This window comes from Erpetoichthys calabaricus, chromosome 2 (assembly GCF_900747795.2).
Source record: "Erpetoichthys calabaricus chromosome 2, fErpCal1.3, whole genome shotgun sequence".
NCBI classification, from domain to species: domain Eukaryota; kingdom Metazoa; phylum Chordata; class Cladistia; order Polypteriformes; family Polypteridae; genus Erpetoichthys; species Erpetoichthys calabaricus.
The window spans coordinates 265,200,466-265,221,842 of record NC_041395.2 but is presented as its reverse complement, the minus strand read 5'-3'; the positions used below and the strand labels follow the sequence as shown (position 1 = coordinate 265,221,842).

Sequence of the window (21,377 nt, the reverse complement as noted above, 5' to 3'; positions counted from 1 at the left end):
ACGTTAACATTATACAAAGTTATTGTCTGTCTGTATACCTGCATTGTTATCACTCTTTAATTTAATATTTTCTTTATCAGTATGCTGCTGCTGGAGTATGTGAACTTCCCCTTGGGATTAATAAAGTATCTATCTATCTATCTATCTATCTATCTATCTATCTATCTACAGTGCATCCGGAAAGTATTCACATCGCATCACTTTTTCCACATTTTGTTATGTTACAGCCTTATTCCAAAATGGATTAAATTCATTTTTTTCCTCAGAATTCTACACACAACACCCCATAATGACAACGTGAAAAAAAGTTTACTTGAGATTTTTGCAACTTTATTAAAAATAAAAAAAAATTTAGAAAGCACATGTACATAAGTATTCACAGCCTCTGCCATGAAGCTCAAAATTAAGCTCAGGTGCATCCTGTTTCCCCTTATCATCCTTGAGATATTTCTGCAGCTTAATTGGAGTCCACCTGTGGTAAATTCAGTTGATTGGACATGATTTGGAAAGGCACACACCTGTCTATATAAGGTCCCACAGTTGACAGTTCATGTCAGAGCACAAACCAAGCATGAAGTCAAAGGAATTGTCTGTAGACCTTCGAGACAGGATTGTCTTGAGGCACAAATCTGGGGAAGGTTACAGAAACATTTCTGCTGCTTTGAAGGTCCCAATGAGCACAGTGGCCTCTATCATCCGTAAGTGGAAGAAGTTCAAAACCACCAGGACTCTTCCTAGAGCTGGCCGGCCATCTAAACTGAGCAATCGGGGGAGAAGTGCCTTAGTCAGGGAGGTGACCAAGAACCCGATGGTCACTCTGTCAGAGCTCCAGAGGTCCTCTGTGGAGAGAGGAGAACCTTCCAGAAGGACAACCATCTCTGCAGCAATCCACCAATCAGGCCTGTATGGTAGTGTGGCCAGACGGAAGCCACTCCTTAGTAAAAGGCACATGGCAGCCCGCCTGGAGTTTGCCAAAAGGCACCTGAAGGACTCTCAGACCATGACAAAGAAAATTCTCTGGTCTGTTGAGACAAACATTGAACTCTTTGGTGTGAATGCCAGGCGTCACCTTTGGAGGAAACCAGGCACCGCTCATCACCAGGCCAATACCATCCCTACAGTGAAGCATGGTGGTGGCAGCATCATGCTGTGGGGATGTTTTTCAGTGGCAGGGACTGGGAGACTAGTCAGGATAAAGGGAAAGATGACTGCAGCAATGTACAGAGACATCCTGGATGAAAACCTGCTCCAGAGCGCTCTTGACCTCAGACTGGGGCGACGGTTCATCTTTCAGCAGGACAACGACCCTAAGCACACAGCCAAGATATCAAAGGAGTGGCTTCAGGACAACTCTGTGAATGTCCTTGAGTGGCCCAGCCAGAGCCCAGACTTGAATCCGATTGAACATCTCTGGAGTGATCTTAAAATGGCTGTGCACCGACGCTTCACATCCAACCTGCTGGAGCTTGAGAGGTGCTGCAAAGAGGAATAGGGCGAAAACTGGCCAAGGATAGGTGTGCCAAGCTTGTGGCATCATATTCAAAAAGACTTGAGGCTGGAATTGCTGCCAAAGGTGCATCGACAAAGTATTGAGCAAAGGCTGTGAATACTTATGTACACGTGATTTCTCAGTTTTTTTATTTTTAATAAATTTGCAAAAACCTGAAGTAAACTTTTTTCACGTTGTCATTATGGGGTGTTGTGAGTAGAATTTTGAGGAAAAAAATGAATTTAATCCATTTTGGAATAAGGCTGTAACATAACAAAATGTGGAAAAAGTGATGCGCTGTGAATACTTTCCGGATCCACTCTATCTATCTATCTAATGTATTCCATGGATGGGTTGTAATGGGTTTTAAAATAAGTCTTTGGATATATTTGTGCTACTTTCTGTTACTTTCTCATTATAATAAAACATGAAAATGCTGAATATTTTGTTAGAATTTCATATGAAGCACTTTAATGCAGTATTTGCCCAAAAGACATTGCAAAATGCACACTTTTCTCAGCAGAAATGATCAACATTTATAATGGTAACTTAAGTAAACAATTACACCGGAAATTTGTTTATTCAAAAGTTTTGCTTCCCTGAAAAATCTTTGGTGATCATCATAGACAGCTTAAAGCTGAACACAAATATAAGCTAACAATTCAGAGAAATATTAAATTAATTTTTATTACATTTAGTGTGTTTAATCACTTAATGATGCTGACACAAAGCATTACTTCAGTTGAGCTAAGAACATTTTGCTGCTGAATTTCATTTGTACTCAGCATCTGAAGATTCTCATTTCAGTGTCCAACAATAATCCGATATTTGCTCGTATACTGCTTTTCTATTGTGTGAATGTCCTGGTGAAACCTTTTACAATGCTAGTCAGTGACTACACCATGATTAGCAGGGAAGAAATCCAAGTGTAAATTCAGAAAGTCTTTTAACTGCCTGTTGCATTTCATGGTTTTGTATGCTTGAAAGATGTTGTCAATCAGCTGGATGTAGTTTGGAGCTCTGTAGTTGCCAAGAAAATTTTCTTCAAGATCCTGAATGCCTTCTATGTCCAAGCTGCTTGTCATGTATATGTCTGATTTGTGAACAAACATAAATATCAAAATCTTTCACCTTTATTGTTAATCAGTTTAACAAAATTTTTGATCAACCAGTTTTATATGAAGTCAAAAAAATCAAAAACATCTTTTGGGTTAACAAGTAGGCTGTGTGCCATTCTTTTCTGCTATGGAACCAAATGATGCAGTCAGGTCTTTTTAATGTAAGGAGACTCTGTAGCACAACTGTCCCACTAAAATGACACAAAAGTACTTGGTGTATCCAAGCTGCATTCCAAGTAGCAGTGCCACTACTTTAAATTATCACTTAGGTTCCAGTTGTAGAAGTTGTACTGAATGTATGCTTATAGTATTAGAGGAAATCACAAAAATATGTGATTGCAATAAAATGTTATGTGATTAGAAAGTTTAAAGATGATTTTTGTGATCAGCAGATCAAAATCCATAAGATACACCCCAACGTTTTCAGGAAATAATATGTTTCTTGTTCAGCGTTATTATACTATTCAGAAAATGACATTAATTTTGGCAGTTGCTTGTTAATTTATCTGAAATTATATAGGAAACACACATAATAATTTGAATATAACCCCAAACATAAGTGGCCAAAACTCATCTCTCACACAAATATCTGGGGATCTCAGTCTCAGAGTAAATGCTTTGGACATCTATTGATGTAATCTACAGATTATGCTTAAGGCATAGCTCAATGTGAGCAGACCCAGGGTAGTCCCAGGATACACTGGAGGAATTGCATGTTTCAAATGACCAAAGATTATCTGAGAATTGTCCAAGCAGAGATTTAGGCTGTTACTGTGAATTGAGATGTCTAATCTAACTAGATCATCCAGGACAGGAAGAAGGAAAGCAAACAAATACAAAACACTAGAAAGACTGTCAACAGTACAGTCACAAGTCACAGAGTATAAACTGAGGCAAGACTTGATGAAAGAAGTGCGTTGTACATCCACTACAACTGCCATCATATTCATAGTTGCTAATACATGCTTAACTATACATGGTGCTGAAGAGCGGCAACGTTCTAATAATAAAAAATTCTTTACATTTTATAGCGCTTTTCTCACTACTCAAAGTGCATTTCATAGTGAGTGGGGAACCACTTCAACCATCACTAACGTAAAGCCATCCACCCGGATGATGTGACTGCAGCCATCTTTACACTAGAACTCTCATCACACACTAGCTGTTTGGCGATGAAGTGATGTGAGAGAGAGATATAGCCAATTAGAAACAGGGAATGATTAGGGAGCCAGGATGACTAAGCCATGAAGACAATTTATCCTGGGACATCAGGATACACCCTGCTCTTTACAAAGGATGCTCAGGTATCTTTTATGACCACAGAGACTGAGGACCTTGGTTTTACATCTAATCTGAAGGACATCACCATTTTCATAGCACAGTGTCTATATCATCACTGCACTGGGGCAATGGGATCCACATTCAGACCACAGGGTAAGCACCCCTTGCTGACCTCACCAATAACACTTCCAGCAGCAATCCAAGCTTTTCCTAGATGGTCTCCCATCCAAGAAATGACTGGGCCCAAACATGCTTAGCTTCAAGTAGATGACCTCTTCTAAAGTGCATGTTGCATGGCTGCCTGCATGCAACAGTGCATTCGGAAAGTATTCACAGCGCATCACTTTTTCCACATTTTGTTATGTTACAGCCTTATTCCAAAATGGATTAAATTCATTTTTTTCCTCAGAATTCTTCACACAACACCCCATAATGACAACGTGAAAAAAGTTTACTTGAGGATTTTGCAAATTTATTAAAAATAAAAAAATTGAGAAAGCGCATGTACATAAGTATTCACAGCCTTTGCCATGATGCTCGAAATTGAGCTCAGGTGCATCCTGTTTCCCCTGATCATCCTTGAGATGTTTCTGCAGCTTAATTGGAGTCCAACTGTGGTAAATTCAGTTGGTTGGACATGATTTGGAAAGGCACACACCTGTCTATATAAGGTCTCACAGTTGACAGTTCATGTCAGAGCACAAACCAAGCATGAAGTCAAAGGAATTGTCTATAGACCTCTGAGAAAGGATTGTCTCAAGGCACAAATCTGGGGAAGGTTACAGAAAAATTTCTGCTGCTTTGAAGGTCCCAATAAGCACAGTGGCCTCCATCATCCATAAGTGGAAGAAGTTCAAAACCACCAGGACTCTTCCTAGAGCTGGCTGGCCATCTAAACTGAGCAATCGGGGGAGAAGGGCCTTAGTCAGGGAGGTGACCAAGAACCCGATGGTCACTCTGTCAGAGCTCCAGAGGTCCTCTGTGGAGGGAGGAGAACCTTCCAGAAGGACAACCATCTCTGCAGCAATCCACCAATCAGGCCTGTATGGTAGAGTGGCCAGACGGAAGCCACTCCTTAGTAAAAGGCACATGGCAGCCCGCCTGGAGTTTGCCAAAGGGCACGTAAAGGACTCTCAGACCATGAGAAAGAAAATTCTCTGGTCTGATGAGACAAAGATTGAACTCTTTGGTGTGAATGCCAGTCGTCACGTTTGGAGGAAACCTGGCACCATCCCTACAGTGAAGCATGGTGGTGGCAGCATCATGCTCTGGGGATGTTTTTCAGCGACAGGAACTGGGAGACTAGTCAGGATAAAGGGAAAGATGACTGCAGCAATGTACAGAGACATCCTGGATAAAAACATGCTCCAGAGCGCTCTTGACCGCAGACTGGGGCGACGGTTCATCTTTCAGCAGGACAACGACCCTAAGCACACAGCCAAGATATCAAAGGAGTGGCTTCAGGACAACTCTGTGAATGTCCTTGAGTGGCCCAGCCAGAGCCCAGACTTGAATCCGATTGAACATCTCTGGAGTGATCTTAAAATGGCTGTGCACCGACGCTTCCCATCAAACCTGATGGAGCTTGAGAGGTGCTGCAAAGAGGAATGGGAGAAACTGGCCAAAGATAGGTGTGCCATGCTTGTGGCATCATATTCAACAAGACTTGAGGCTGTAATTGCTGCCAAAGGAGCATCGACAAAGTATTGAGCAAAGGCTGTGAATACTTATGTACATGTGATTTCTCAGTTTTTTATATTTAATAAATTTGCAAAAACCTCAAGTAAACTTTTTTCACATTGTCATTATGGGGTGTTGTGTGCAGAATTCTGAGGAAAAAAATGAATTTAATCCATTTTGGAATAAGGCTGTAACATAACAAAATGTGGAAAAAGTGATGCGCTGTGAATACTTTCCGGATGCACTGTAGATGGACATACAAGTAAGAATTTCACTGTACTCTGTATATGTGACAATATCAATACTACTATTACTATAATAATAATAATGGTGACTAGTGGCCTACTGCACACTCATCCTTGTCTTGAACATACTTTAAACTTTCAATTGACTTACCCCAGAGGGTTGGCCCTTTTCATTTAAGAGAGGTAAGTTTTTAGCTGGAAGGGACTTGACCTGACCACTTGCCAGATCCTTCAGAGAAACTGTTGCTGAACCAATAAGCCTAAAGTGAAAGAAAAAAAAATCAGCTACATTACTGTGATACAGTGAAATTATAATTAATTAATAAATCATTCTTGATTTTAAACTGCATTACCCTTCTGGCCTACTCATTTGAATGCCTAACTTGCTCTAGTAAACATAATAATAATTTAAAGGACATCATGTTCTTTTCACATGTGCAACATAAAGTAGAAGCTGTGGGACTTACCTTTTTAAATGCTAAATGGAACATTTTCCCCAGTATTCTCAATGTTAAATAAGAATAAAAAAAAAATAGAATAAAGAGCTTATTTAACGTATCTGCTCTCCAAACACCAGTAAGCTAAACAAGACCTTTTACCAATAAAAAGACTGCCATCTTTGAATATTATTTTCCTCAGAGCTCCATTTTCCAACACACACCATGTGTTTATAGTATTAAGCAATTACAATTGAAATATTATTAAAAAAAATACTTAAAATCATAAAAGTCAGTGAAAGAGTCTGAATATTTCTAGTTACTGTATTTGCAATCATAATACAATATTAAAATAATTTCAGTGTCCATGTAATATGTAAACGGTACCAAACACAAGAACTTCACTAACAGACAGGGCCAAACTCTACTCACAAAATGAGGGTTGTCTATGCTTTACATGTTTCACTGATGCGTGCTAAATTAAGTCAATTGGCAATGCCTATCACCATGCATTCCATGATGAAACAATTTTCATCTTTCAAGAATTCAAGGAGTAAAAACAATCTCTATAAACCAAAGGCTTCTATGCTCAAGGTTGATACATAAATCTGCCAAATCTAAATCTCAGAGTAAAACCGTGATACATCTAAACAAATACAAGCAGAAATGCTTTTTTTTTTTTTTTGGAAATATTTATTGTGACAGGCAGTACAGGTACACAGACATCCTGGCTGGGATAAACCACATACTTCTAACTGGCAGGGAAGCCAGTGTATGGGACAGACGGGGGAAGACAGCCTCCCAAGAGTGCATGCACTACCGACACACTAAGTGGCAGCATTCCTGGGCCAAAATGTCCGTTCATGTGCCTGCAGGGTATGCTGGGAGTGGGAGTCCCATGGGGAAGCCCTGCTGGGCTCCATTTGCCTACAGTAGGGGGAACTACAGAAGGGGGGGCCCTTGTTTTCCAGACCCTGGAGTGCTTTCTCCTTGACACCAGAAGTACTCCTGGGTATGGCATAAAAGGGGCCACCTCTGTCCATTCGGGGAGTCGGGTGGAAGAGGACAAGGCTTGGCTGGATGAGTAAAGGAAAGGGACGGAGAAGAAAAGAAGAAGAAAGAGTGTTGGTTGTTGTGAGACCTGAAAAAGGTATTTTTGTTTAATAATCGTATTAGTAATTGATGACAACACAACTGCGTTATTCAACATCAAAACATTTGGGCCACAGGAGATACAACTGCTTATTTAACTTTTTTTTTTTTTTTTAAATAAAACATTTCAAATCTATTGCTTTCTGCTTTTCAATGGTATCTTCCCATCTCTTTTATCGGTCAGTTTCATCTTCAATAAAAGGTTTCTGCTGAACCACAGCCAATTTAGAGAACAATCCACCTTTTACAAAAATGAACATAACTAAATTAGCAAGTGGTAACTACAATCACCAGGCATAATGAGACAAAACAAATGCACTCTTGTGACTTGGGATGACAGAATCAACATGACAAGACAAATTTTGATGATCAGTTATTGGCCTTTATTTAAAAAAAAAAAAAAACATTCAGTAGAACTGCATATACAGTAGCTTATTTAAGGATATAAAAAGATTACATTTAGGTTTTTCAAAATCTGGCAAGAATTTTCTGATGCTGTATTAAGATAAACCAGCTGGACTTCTATTAAACTTTTTAATGTTTTAACAGAGGGCATCTGTTATATTGGATTTCTTTCTTCACATACAGTAACTTTATGAATAAGGCAGAAGAATAAGGATGGTGCTTCTAGCATTCATTTGGTACAGAATATAAATGTATGAGAGGTATTAATGATTAAATTGTCATGTGTCTCATTCATTGCAATCTGACTCACAAAACAATCCTACAATTATTAAAGAAACACATGAACATATAATCATGTTTCACTTTCCTGATGAATTTCACATTTTATTATTCTTCCATTTTGACTGAATAGTTACTTAAGACAAGCAAAAAAGCAACAGAGATTTGCACCTTCTTTGAATGTTCCTTAAAAATGACTATCATAAGTGCAGTAAGGATCAAATTACCCAAAACGTATACTAACAGCATGAATGGAATCCCTGTTTACCTAGTCCCTGCAGGCTAGCAGTGGCACTTCTGATCAACAGAACCATAAAGTCATAGAATGTGTAAAAGAATAATTATTTTAATATGCTGTTTGAACTTTGTTCAAAATTAAATCAACAGCCTTTATTATTACCTAGAAAAATACGGTTACTAGTGCCAAGCTCCAGAAACTCTTTCATTTTGTAAACTACACTAACTGAATTTAACTGTATGTCTGTAAAGAGGAGAAACACAAAAGCATTTACTCCCTCTGATAAAGTGTAACATGACACTGCCTCCCTGTTGAGTGTTATTCATCTAGAGTTTTAGCTCCGTAGGTCAGTTATTTTAATTTATAAGAGGAATATACAAATGTATCAAGCATGCAATGCCATTAAAGCATAAAATTAATCAGTCATTTAAAACTAATGTAATAACCAAAGCAAAATACGATTTCATTCTCATTGTAACAGATTACAAACAAATGCAACCCTTACTGGAAAAGTACGCCTTCCGATGCAATGTTGAGTTAAAATGACCAGCTGCAGGCCTGTGTTGTAAATACTTGGAATATTTTGCTTCACACACTTTAAACATTTAAACAGACCCCGAGCAATGCTTTCCATCAACTAGAAATAAAATGCAAAACAACTGCTTTTGAAGACTTAAAGTCTCTGGCCTTTATTTGTCAAAAACCACAATGACCAAATCTAGAGGAGCAAATTTCAGTTTATTATTTTTTATAACACAAAAAAAAACTTATGATATTGTTAGGAATACCAAAAAAAAAAGTTACAGGGCCTGATTTTAAATTTTAAAGTTTGTGCTCATTTTGTTTTCAGTAGTGTATTTTTTTCTGATGGAGACTTCTAAATGGCCTCAATTAATCAGTCACTCATAATTTTATATAGATGCTTTGGCGGCACCACACTGTAAAACTAATTAAAGTTCAGAGATAAATAATATATGATCATTCAATTCATGATTATTAAAAATAAATAATCTGGTAACACTTTAGTTTATGAACTATTTCTCATTTACTATTATGTAACAAGACCTTAACACACACATCTGTGGGTCTTCATAACACAAAGCATCAGTAAAGTGTTTACTCATCTACTAACAAAGCTTCACTTTGGAGTGGTCTGAGGTGGCCTAACTGAGACATATTTCTCTTGATAATACATATTAAGCATATGATCTGTTAATTCTTCATATTAACAAGTCAATTTACCATCATGTCAATACACCATGCTGCACAGAGATGGATAACTTATCGACTGATCTTTTATAAATATTATGAATACCAAAAGAAGCCTTTGCTAAGGTCTAGTTACATAAGAGTAAATCAATAATAGATGCATTTTTGCAGTGCCTCAACTAAAGTGTTATCATTAATAACCTTAACCTATTGAAGTACACATTTTTTATGAAAATATTAGCAGAATGAGTTCACAGTATCTTAGATGTATGATAATAGATGGAAATAGATGCAAGAATAAAATGTAAAATGCCTGATTCAAATGCGAACCTTATCAGAACTGCTTGGAGGGTTTTGAGGAAAATATTAGGAGCCACAGAGCTAAATGTGCATATGGTGAAAGTCAAACAACAAGTTTATGAAACAGTGATGGGCCTTGGAGGGATCTTAGGTGTCTCTGACAGGTGATAATAACAGGGCTGTAGGAAAGTCAACAGGTTTATAAACAAAATATAAATAAATACTCTACTGGAAGGCAGTGCATCTGTGTCAGTTCAGGGATGAGGTGTTCATGATGCTTTACCCATTTCTAAATTCTGACAATAGTATTATGAAGTTGTTGTTAATAGATAGATAGATACTTTATTAATCCCAAGGGGAAATTCACAAAATTTTAAATTTAATAAATTTAACAAAAGGTAAAGATCCAGGAGAGAAAAACCTATGAAAAATTAACTGTAGTAATCCAATCCAGATGTGAAAGGTGACAAAGTATTCTTATACAAGAGGAAGAAGCGACGGATTGTACAAAACTCTTGTTGCAGGGTGTACAAACCCAAATTAACAAAATGTTACCTTAGAACATCAGGGTAAGCTAATCCTTGGATGCTGTGCATATTTATCAGGAAGTTACAGCAAATATTACTGAGTGTTACTCATTTTACAATTAAACCCATGGTCTACTTAAAAGTAAGAACATAATAAAAAAGAAAAGTGGAGTGGAGCAAAAGGCATAAGCCATACTGCAACCCAGAGACAGAGTTTTAAAATCCCTGCATAAATGTTAGAGTTTGTAAATCACATTATATGTAGCTATGTTGCGATTCCCACACCACACTGCTTTACATACACCTCGTGGCCCATGCCGCTGTTGTCCTGACCATGAAAAGTTCACACAGTAACACTCTTCCAGGTGTTTCAGTTTCTTCAGTGTTATGTGCAGGCATTTGGGGGGGGGGGTCTAATTGTACATATATAAGCTAAAAGACAGGGAGATTTAGGGATGGGATCCTGATAGGTTCCACTTGCTACAATTCACAGGAGATAGTTGCTGGTTCACACAAGTGGCATTATAGTAGCAAGAGGTTGTACTGAAAGAAAAAGTGACTATACTCTAAAGAGTAAAAAGTACAACTAACAGCGGTACTGCATACTAGGGAGTACTGGCAGATTTCAAACAATGCCAGTACTCACGAAAAACTGCTACTCCAAACAACAAAACACAGACGTGACAGTACCAGTGATTACCAGCCCACTTCAGGCACTGATACTGCTACATAAAGATGCTAGTGCACAGATTGGAATGGAATGGAAATGGAGCAGGTCACTTTTGCAAGTGAATAAAGAACCAGGAGATGTAAACGTTATCCAATGAAATGGGCTAAGGGTTAAAACCAGGTGATCAATAAATTTAAACCTCCGAGCCAAAACACTAAACTAAATCATTGTCAAAAAGTCAGGAATAAGATTCATAGTCAGAAAACTAATACAAAAAACACATTAGAAAGTTATGGAGAGTATTCAGAATCCTGGAGAACCCGGAAGTGCATGACATTGACATTTATTGTTCCTACAGTGACATTACAGTACACATTTTCCAATCATTCAGTCAGTGAAATGTGGTGGCAACCATAAATAAATGGTCCCTAAAATGGCAGCACCCATATAAAACAAAATGTTAATGCCAGAAAACAATAACAAGAAATATAAAATGAACTATATTAAAACTAAAAAAAGTGAAACAAATGACAGATTCTACATTATTCAAAACACCCAAATGATGACAAAAAAATCTAGAAATAGGCAAGAAAAAAGGAGGAAAAAAAAAAATAATAAACAGATGCTAACAAAATTTACTGAAAAAGTGTATAAAGAGGGGATTCATTACCTGACTGTTAAATGGTATCTTGCGGTCCACAAAAAAATCGAGACAAGAGTAGATTGTTCCAGAATCTCAGGCTTCCTACTTTTTATACATAAAATTATCATAAATTCTACTTATGTCAGACTGTGTATTTGATATGTCCATCCATCATCCAACCCGCTACATCATAACACAGGGTCACGTGGGTCTGCTGGAGCCACTCCCAGTCAACACAGGGCGCAAGGCAGGAAGCAAACCCCGGGCAGGGCGCCAGCCCACCACAGGGCTGTATTGTATGTTAAAAAGCAAAATACCTGATCAATGTACCTTCAATGTGCCTTTGAAAACTGTGACCCCTTCTAAAGAGTTACAAATATCGGTGCATTATTAGTGATAAGGAAAATATGTTACTAATAACACTCTGACCTCTGGTTCTCAAAGAAAGATGCTCCCATCATGAAACACAGCATCACTGATCACTTGGTCGGGATTGCTGCAATGCCTTTCACTGCCATGTGATTATACCACAATGCTGTCAAAAACATGCTGTGTGTTTGTGCAGCCATTCTTTTCTTTTCCACAATGCAGTGATGCCACTCACCGTGCAAAAGACCCAAAGCCTAATAACATGGCAGAGAAAGCCCACATCTCCAATTCTTTGATAGTGTATGACTTTCTATTATGGAAACAATTAGTCAGGCCTGTGTAATGTGCTTCACTTTCACTGTTGTTTTCCTGTCAGCAATGCCACAAGGTCATACTACTGATATTTTCCTGTCATCTACATATTGCTACTTGCTGAGGCTGCAGTAGGCAGCACAACTAATTCATGTGTTGTGTTACATGTATCATGGCATAAGCTCCCAATTCAGATCAAAAAGATAACCCAACACCTCATCTTTGAAGTGTAGGGTGAAATGCAGACTACATGTAGGTATGGTGATATTATGCAATTTCCATACAGATAATGATCAGGACAGCACCTTCTGTTGAGTGTTGGTCCCAGCCCATCTTCTCAAATTGCTAGGACAGGCTCCATACACTGAACTGGATTCAGCAGGCTTCACAATGGATGGACAGATTAGATGTCTTTAAATGTGGTTCTTAAGTATTGAAGCCATTTTTCATCTTAATCTTCTGATATTTTTCTTAAATAAGATGGCTTGATTCAGCTCTTAGCAGGTAGTAGGGAAATCACAACTTTGTTTTGAGAAAAAATAAACAGAAGTGCATTACTGTCACTGCTTAACAGTAATTGATTAGATTTATTTTATTCTTTCATCTTTCTGCTCCCATGTAACCAACTTACTAAGCAGTACATCTTAGTTTTTATCATAGTAGTCATTCAAAAAGTAATTTGATTGTTGGAACTAGAAACCCGTCAATGAATTTTGTTTTGTCCCTTGCCAGGACAGGATTCTTCTACTCACAACCCTCAAATCGATAAGACAAATTTGACAAAGAACAGACAAAATTAACAAGCATCCTTTAAAGTAGGCTCTAATCATGTTTCATTGTGTTGGCTCTTCATCAAGAACCAGCAAAAAATAATTGAACAAAATGTTAACTTAGAGCATCACGTTCGGCTAATCCTTGTAACTTCCTAATAAATCTGCAAAGCTTCCAACACACATTATTGGATGTTTCTCATTTTACAAAGTGAGATACCTTAAATTAAACCCATGGTCCACTTAAAAGTAAGAGCAGATTAAAAAAGAAAAGTGTAGTGTAGCAAAAGTCATAAGCTCTGGTACAGAGTTTTAAAATTCCTGCATAAAAGAGTGTTTTTAATGACTTCAACGAAACATGATAGCTAGCAGGTCATTTTGGCATTTTGCGGATAAATAATGCAGCTGTGAGGTTGCTTTTAGTGTTCCAAAGATCAAGCAAACTTCACAGGTGAGCATTATATATTTGGTTCACTAAAGGACCCGCAAGAAACACAGAGAGAGAGACGGAATTATTCTACTCCAGCATACTTCAATATCCAGAAAACGCAGCTTTGGACGTTATTTTTTTCTTTTCTAATTTGGTTTTCGTAGCCCATATTAAAAGGGGTTTACTGGGCTGGTATCCCATCCCTTGAACCCATGTCTGTCCTATTGTAGGACAGTAAATACTGAGTATTACGGAGGCACACTTAGGGATCTCATATTCTCTTTCATTTATTTCTAGATCACTAAAGTTGCTTTTATTTTTTACTTTTACGCTCACAAAGACCATGCAATTTACCTTTACAATTTCAAGCAGCAGGAAAAGTGAACATGTGTAACTGATATGTGTGCACTGCTGGTGCTTCTACAGGCAGTATCAGGCACAAAGCGTTCGTTTGTATGGCTCCACTGACATTTAACTAACCTGTAATGGGGAACTGTTTTGCCTTCAGGAGTGGCTATTAGTAAATGAGAAAAATATACAAAATACACATGCAATAATTATTCTCTCTCAAGGTAAATTTCAACAGTAAACTAAGTTGCAGAGAATGCTTCTCTGTTGCAGGACAAATATGTCAGAACATTTGCTTTTCAAAAATTTTTATGGCACACACTGTTCAAGATATCTCAAAAAACCTGAACATTCCTGACAAATAGTTTCGAGTACAGCCAACCAAACCTGGCAATGATGATGGGTGATTTTCACATAAATACTAGGCATCATCTCAAGGAGTAACACATAAAATAAGTAAACAAATATGACAAATCATCAAAACAAACATATAAACAATTTCCCTCAAAACATCTTGAGCAGCTTTAATCATCATTACAAGTCCATCTATTTATTATCTATAATAAAACCAACCCAATTTATCAGGGTTGCAGAGAATAAGTGCAGATCCTGGCAGCACTGAAGCCTACTCTGGATTGGCACCGGGCCATCACAGAGCACACTGCACATCCACACTCATACAGTATACATAACAAAGTAAATGTGAAAGGCAAGAGTTCATAGCAAAAGCAATATTATCTTCATTGTGTTAAATATTTGCTTCTGTGTAGAAGTACACTTTTATTTTGCAAAGCAAATTTTCCACATACAGTATCCCACAAAAAAAGTGCTAGAACTTTATCAAATAATAGGAAACAAATGCAAAAGTACACAAAATCCCACATCATGTTTTCTGCCATTCCTGAACTGAATGCGGTTAAGCTGAATATAAGCTTCAGCCTTGGTGCCAGAAAGATCTCCTTGTCTGCATGTCAGGAATGGGACTGACTCTTTAACTTCAATTCTGTTTCAATTCCCACAGCTAGGGTTAAAACATTAAAACAGTATAAATAAGAGGTTTGTGAAATGATAACCAAATTGGTTTGGTTAGCCAAAAGTAATTCATTCTGATTAGTCAGTCACTTTCCAACCCGCTATATCCTAACACTGGGTCACGGGGGTCTGCTGGAGCCAATCCCAGCCAACATAGGGCGCAAGGCAGGAACAAATCCCGGGTAGGGCGCCAGCCTACCACAGGGTACACACAGACACACACCCACCCACACACCAAGCACACACTAGGGACAATTTAGGATCGCCAATGTACTTAACCTGCATGTCTTTGGAGGTTACCGGAGCACCCGGAGGAAAGCTATGCAGATACGGGGAGAACATGTAAACTCCACGCAGGGAGGACCCGGGAAACAAACCCAGGTCACCTTACTGCGAGGCAGCAGCGCTACCACTGCACCACCATGTCGCCTAATTCATATTAATATTATTTTTTAAAGTTTCACTATAGTGCACATTGATCCTCTCTCTATTTTTACAAGACTTTTACATGACTTTTCCACAAACAAGATACCATGAACACTGATAAACACTCAGATTTGGAAATTTTTAATTTCTGATCTTATAAAAAATAGAAAAACAGCACTTTTTATTTTAGAAAGTGTCAGAGATTTTTTTTCCCCTTGAGTTACTGTTTGCGTCAGGTCTATAAACGTCATCTGATCTTTTGTTTGCATGACACACCCAAGCATGACCTGAAGATGTTTTTGCTTAATGTCAAAACTTGTGACACTGCATACGTGATTAAGTGAAGTCACACATGAGTGTCTGATTTTGAGTAGCATGGTCCCCAACAACAGTTAAGATAATACATCTGATCATGAAATTGTAAACTATAATAAGCAAAAAACAAATGTATAAAGACAAACAAATTCAGCTATTTTTTCACTAAAACAACTGAAATTAATGAATTAAATAAAGAAAGAGAGAGAGAGAAGACAATGGAGTCGGGTAACATCCAGACATACAAAAGGCGCTTAGCTTCAAGCCTAACTGGCAGACAAAGCAATGCAGCAAGCCATTTGCTAACATTCCATTAACAGAAGCTGCTGAAAAAAATCACCAAAGAGGTAACAAGCTGATCTTTAGCAAGGGACTGCCAGCATTAGAAGAGTAGAACACTACTAAGATCTGTACTGTAGAAAAAAGAAATCTTCCTACTGACTAAAGAGGTCCTCCAAGTACCTATATCAGCAAGCTTGACACACATTATGGATGGCAAGCTTCCTATGAGTTCCCAAGAGTCTCTTGCCCCCTTTAAATATAAATGATAGGCCAAGGCATTCCTACATATGTGTGCCCTATCACAGAGGAATCTGGTAGGATGGCTCCACAACTATCAAAAGACACTACTGGTCCTAAATGTAATTCCAGGGGTTGACAAAGTAACCTTTGGGGGAGGTTTAATGGCTGCTACAGGCTAGTGACTTGTATGTTAAGTTCTACTCCTGGTAAAATGCATTTCATGTTTTTAAAGTAATGCTTACCCAGCTTTATCTGTTATTTTTCAATGAGTAACATTTGTACTACGTTTTTGTGTGTTTAAAAGATGGTCATGCAATTATAACACTGCATTGGTCCTTATACAGTATGTGTGTGTGACAAGTCTTAGTGGTGTATTTATCCATCCATCCATCCATTTTCCAACCCGTTGAATCCGAACACAGGGTCACGGGGGTCTGCTGGAGCCAATCCCAGCCAACACAGGGCACAAGGCAGGAAACAATCCAGGGCAGGGTGCCAACCCACCGCAGGTGGTGTATTTATTTATCGTATATTTGACTGACACCATTATCCAAGACAATTTGTAGGATCAGAATATGCAACACATTCAATGTTTTACATTAAAAGGACATGCAGGTTAAATAACTGAGGGTAAAATAGAGAGTCAAAGGTAGGAAATGAAGTGGTAGCCCTGGGGCAATTAATTAATTCAAATACTTCAGGACTAGACCCCATGAATACTCCATGACTAGACACTGCCCACATTCTCACTTTCACATAGGTTAGTTTAAAGATTCAATTGACAGTTTTTCCAATTTTCTTTAAATCGATAAACACCGTCTTCACGATATATTTTTTGGTCATTGGGCAAGAGATTGAACAGATGTTTTTTGAATAGTTTTCTTCCACTTTCTGGTTTATAAGTGTTATTCTTCAGCATCATTTTGCAGTTCAGTTAAGAAGACAGGTATCCTTGCCAACCAATCAAGTCAGATAAGTGAAGCATACATACACTACATACATAGGATGCCTTAATGTTCATATGAATGAACCAATCATAAGAGTTATGGGTTACTGGTTTGATCATTTTGCATGGCAAGTCGATAGTTTGCATGCTGCCTGTCAGAGCCAGCACTGTGTGAATGAGTTAACAGCTATGGCGAGTTTAGCTGCAATCGCTATCCTTTATCTTTTTTCCATTCTCTCTTTGTACAAAACACAAGATATTAAAAAACAAGCTTCTCTTCTGTTTGTGAAGTCCAAAAAACCCAAGTCCCTTATTCCTTGCTACTAACTTATATGCTTTGTACATCCAGATGAGCACTCATTGGTTGTCAGCTCTTATGCACATGATAAACGACAAAAATCAGTCAAAGCAAGTCACAAACTAGTTGGAGTGAGACGTTTCGGTGTGTCACATTAGATGACCACCTTTATGGGAGCGCACCGTTAACTGCCTCTGACTTGCTAAATACGTATTTTATAAATGAGTGAAACAACTGAACGACTGAAAAATCATAGGAAAAGTCACACAATGCGACAGAGCCTTAAGGTATTTCAATTGTATCTGGATATTGGAGAGATTTTGAAGTAATTGTGATTATCTTTATTTAAATCAATGAAGAAATTGTTGATCATGGCTGCCAACAGCTGTAGTCGTGCACTGTTTCCTTCACTGGTGCTTTTTACTCCAAGAAAGGAAAATGGCACACTTTAGCAGAAATGAAGTAAAGAGATGAGCAAGAGCAAAACAGAGCAGAGACCATGAGCAGGGTGCTTTGAACAGCTTTTGAAAACAATAAAAATGTCATAAATGTTGGGGATCCATGTCTTTTTGAATTATAAAGGCTGTTTGTCAACTTTCAACTTCCAAATTAAAGATCTGTTAATGTCTTAAATGCACCTTTGTGCAAATATTTACATAAATAAACAAAATGCAAATAGAACAAAAGACACCACTTGGCAACAGTTGCTTACCACCTGATCATTGCAGGGTCGCTGTGTTATGTTTGTATTGGTAGGGGTGATTAAGTCTGGAAGTTTATTTGGCATTATGCTTAATCCCAGTCTGGCATTTCTGGATTGTAAGCAGTAGTTATCATCACTCAGATATGTGCAAACACAAACTGAAACACTCATTCACTCACTCAGTCAGAGTAAGTCACTGGTCTTGATGTAGAAGAAAATAACCAGAGACACATGGTTAGCAAACAAAATGTAGGAACCTAAACTAGTGCAAATAACTAACCAAGAATTCCACAAAAACAGTATGATAAAAGGAAAACTATATGAAGATCTTTAATTATTAATCAGCAGTAGTTGTGTACTACACTATAACATGCAGTGAATACACTTGACTTATAGTTTTCATACTCTTTCTCTGTACGTTTAGCATTCGTTTGCTCAGAGGTTGATGTGCTTGCTGCTTCCTTCTTTTCTCCACCCTAGCGGCCCGCTTCTTCTCTTCTTCTGTCGGCATCCTTTTGCATTAAAACTGATTAAGTCAGTTTTTGTTTTGCAATTACTTAGTACGTTTTTCTTAATTTTTCACTTATGCTAGGACTTAAGTGTTCAATCTACCTCAAGAATGATTTAAGATACGAAGAGGTAGAGGAAGTGACGGCGAAGGTGGTAGGGATGAGAAGGGTGCCCGTACACATGCGCCGCATGGCCGCCCTGCTGCGTGCTGCCAAGAGTTGATTCTACAATAAAATAAAAAGAGTAATAAATATCATCACCCTGAAAGCGGACAGTAGAGGTCACGTAGTATATGTGTACCAAATTTCAGGTCAATAGGTCAAACGGTTTGCAAGCTACAGGCGATTTAAAATCCTGGACAGACAAACGAACAGCCACGGTAGCGTATTATATACGAAGATAACAGTATGACAAAAGGAAAGCTATATGAAGATCTTTAATTATTAATCATATGCCATTTCAATGTCATGGGGAATTTTAAGTTAATGGACAATGTTGTCCCAATATACATATGGGCTTTTACTTTAGAAATACTGTATCTCCCATATCATGTTACTTTATAAGCAGGGATATGGAAAGGATCCATCAATCCATGTTCTTTAATTCCTTTCTTCGAAGTTAAGTTTGAAGTATATGACCATGTTTCACAGGAGAGTTAGATATATAGAAGAACTTCAATTGGTCATAGGATGCATTCTATATACGTATACATGCATAAGTTCAATAGAGTTTGAGATGAACAATTAAATTTACTTCATTAGAGGATAAAAATAAAGCACTAACTTTGGTTAAAGTAAACAAAGAAATAGTGGGGAAAATTTACTAAACCTACTAAGAACCTGGGCCAAAAGTTACATTTTGGAGGTGACCATGCTACTGCTAATTGCCCTCCACTAATAGCAACAATTTTTGAAGGTGGATAAATAGGGATAATAAATACTAAGAAATTACGAACACAAAATACATTTTCAAAATCTAAATATTTATAAGCCTCAGCTATTGACCAGGAAATGAAGAATTTTTTTTTTTTTTTAACTCACACTCAAATTAATTCTGACCTTTGCAGGTTACGTAGACTGGACAGGCTGAATTGGCCATAGTGTATGGGTACACCCTGAAATGGACTCTCACCATGTTCAGGGACTGTTCCTGCCCTGTGCCTGATGTTTGCTGGGACAGGCTCCGGCTTCCCCATGACCCTATTTTGGATAAGCATGGTTGGAAGACGGATAGATGGAGGCATTTCAGCATTTCTTCCTCTTACAAAAAGAGATTCATTTTGTGTACTTTGCACATTTTCAGTGACTATTCCTGTTTTCCTGCTACATCCCAAATATGTGCAGAGTAGGCTAGCTAGTGACGTCTGTGTGGGTTGTTGGTGTGTATGTGAGTGGACACTGTGATTAACCGGTACCCAATGCTGTCAGGAAAACCTCCGATACTAAAAATAAAGCAGGTTCGAGTTTGTTGAGTATGGTTGGTTATTTCAGACAGAATACTCTTAATTCCACAGAAGATATAATATGACAGTCTTCAGGACTCAAAGCAACACATCCCTCAAAAATTAAAACATATCAAGACAAAAATCACCTTACTCACTTTCCTGTGGAAAAGGTGAGGAGTAAATTCATCTTGATTTTGTATTTAAAAAAAAGAAAGTCAAATCCTTTTTCTAAATGGCCAATGGCACCAAGCCAGACAGGGAAAAATAAAATATTGTGAAAAATGGCCCTCCTTTGTTATACTAGCAAAAGGTATTTCCTATAACTACAATGCGCTGGCTTTTTTCATATTTTGTGGTAAAGTAATTAAAGTAGATGAAACCCGAAGAACCAAGACATATAACATAGCTGTGCTGACCCAATGAGCCCACTACCCAAGATGAGGTGATGTACTTGTACCACACATACACTGCTTTGTGAAACCAACATGCATTTCTTTTCTGTGGGCAGTGAATATCTAACTAAAGCTTACCGTGAGAAAGCAACTTCTGATCTTTGCCTGGAGAAATTAAATGGGAACAATTAAAACAGAAAAAAATGACCACTAGTAGAAAGTTCTGCAATACTATAACACAGATGATACCACAGAAACGTTAAAAAAAAAAAAAAAAAAAATACATTTAAAAAGAGGCAGAGGGATTGCCATCTGAAAAATCCCACTTTATGTAAGCACTCCCAGTGCCTAGTTAGAATAACGTCATGCATGGAATATTTTTGTGTTTTAGCAACAAGACATCTGCAGCCTACGCACTCACTATTTACACAATGACTAAAGCAAATCAGCTCGAAGGGAATAATTAAAGGTAGCTGGTTGGTAAAAAAAATCTGCAAGAGGGGCTCCTGCAAGTCACCATGAAGAACTTAGATGACTAACCCTAAAAAATTAGGAGTCATCAAAAATGGATTAGTAACATGTCACAACTGAAAATTCAACACAGTGATATTATTAAAAGTAGATTCATGAAATTTTACAAGGAAATTTTAGTCTAATCTGCAATCTGGGTTTAATAATAGAAGAGTAAGCTATTATTTCTTTAGATGAGGAATGAAGTCAATAAATTACAATAGAGAGGGAGAGAATAGGCACGTTCAGTGTCAGAGGAATGAGTTCTACTGAACATCAATATTGCCCATCCATGAAGGGTCATAGAAGCCAATGTCTATCCTGACAACATCGAGAAACCAATCCTGACAAACTCATACACTCAAATACAATTAATT

The 21,377-nt window shown here is 37.8% G+C and overlaps 1 protein-coding gene across 2 annotated transcripts in view; it reads right to left on the bottom strand.

The window, feature by feature from the left end:
• LOC114647017 (myoferlin-like) overlaps positions 1-21,377 on the bottom strand; it is a 156,301-nt gene that overhangs the window by 102,242 nt on the left and 32,682 nt on the right. For both annotated transcript variants that reach the window (XM_051923754.1, XM_051923755.1), the window contains exon 4: positions 5,965-6,073. In XM_051923754.1, coding sequence (XP_051779714.1) covers positions 5,965-6,073 — 109 coding nt within the window. The remainder of the gene's footprint in view (positions 1-5,964; positions 6,074-21,377) is intronic.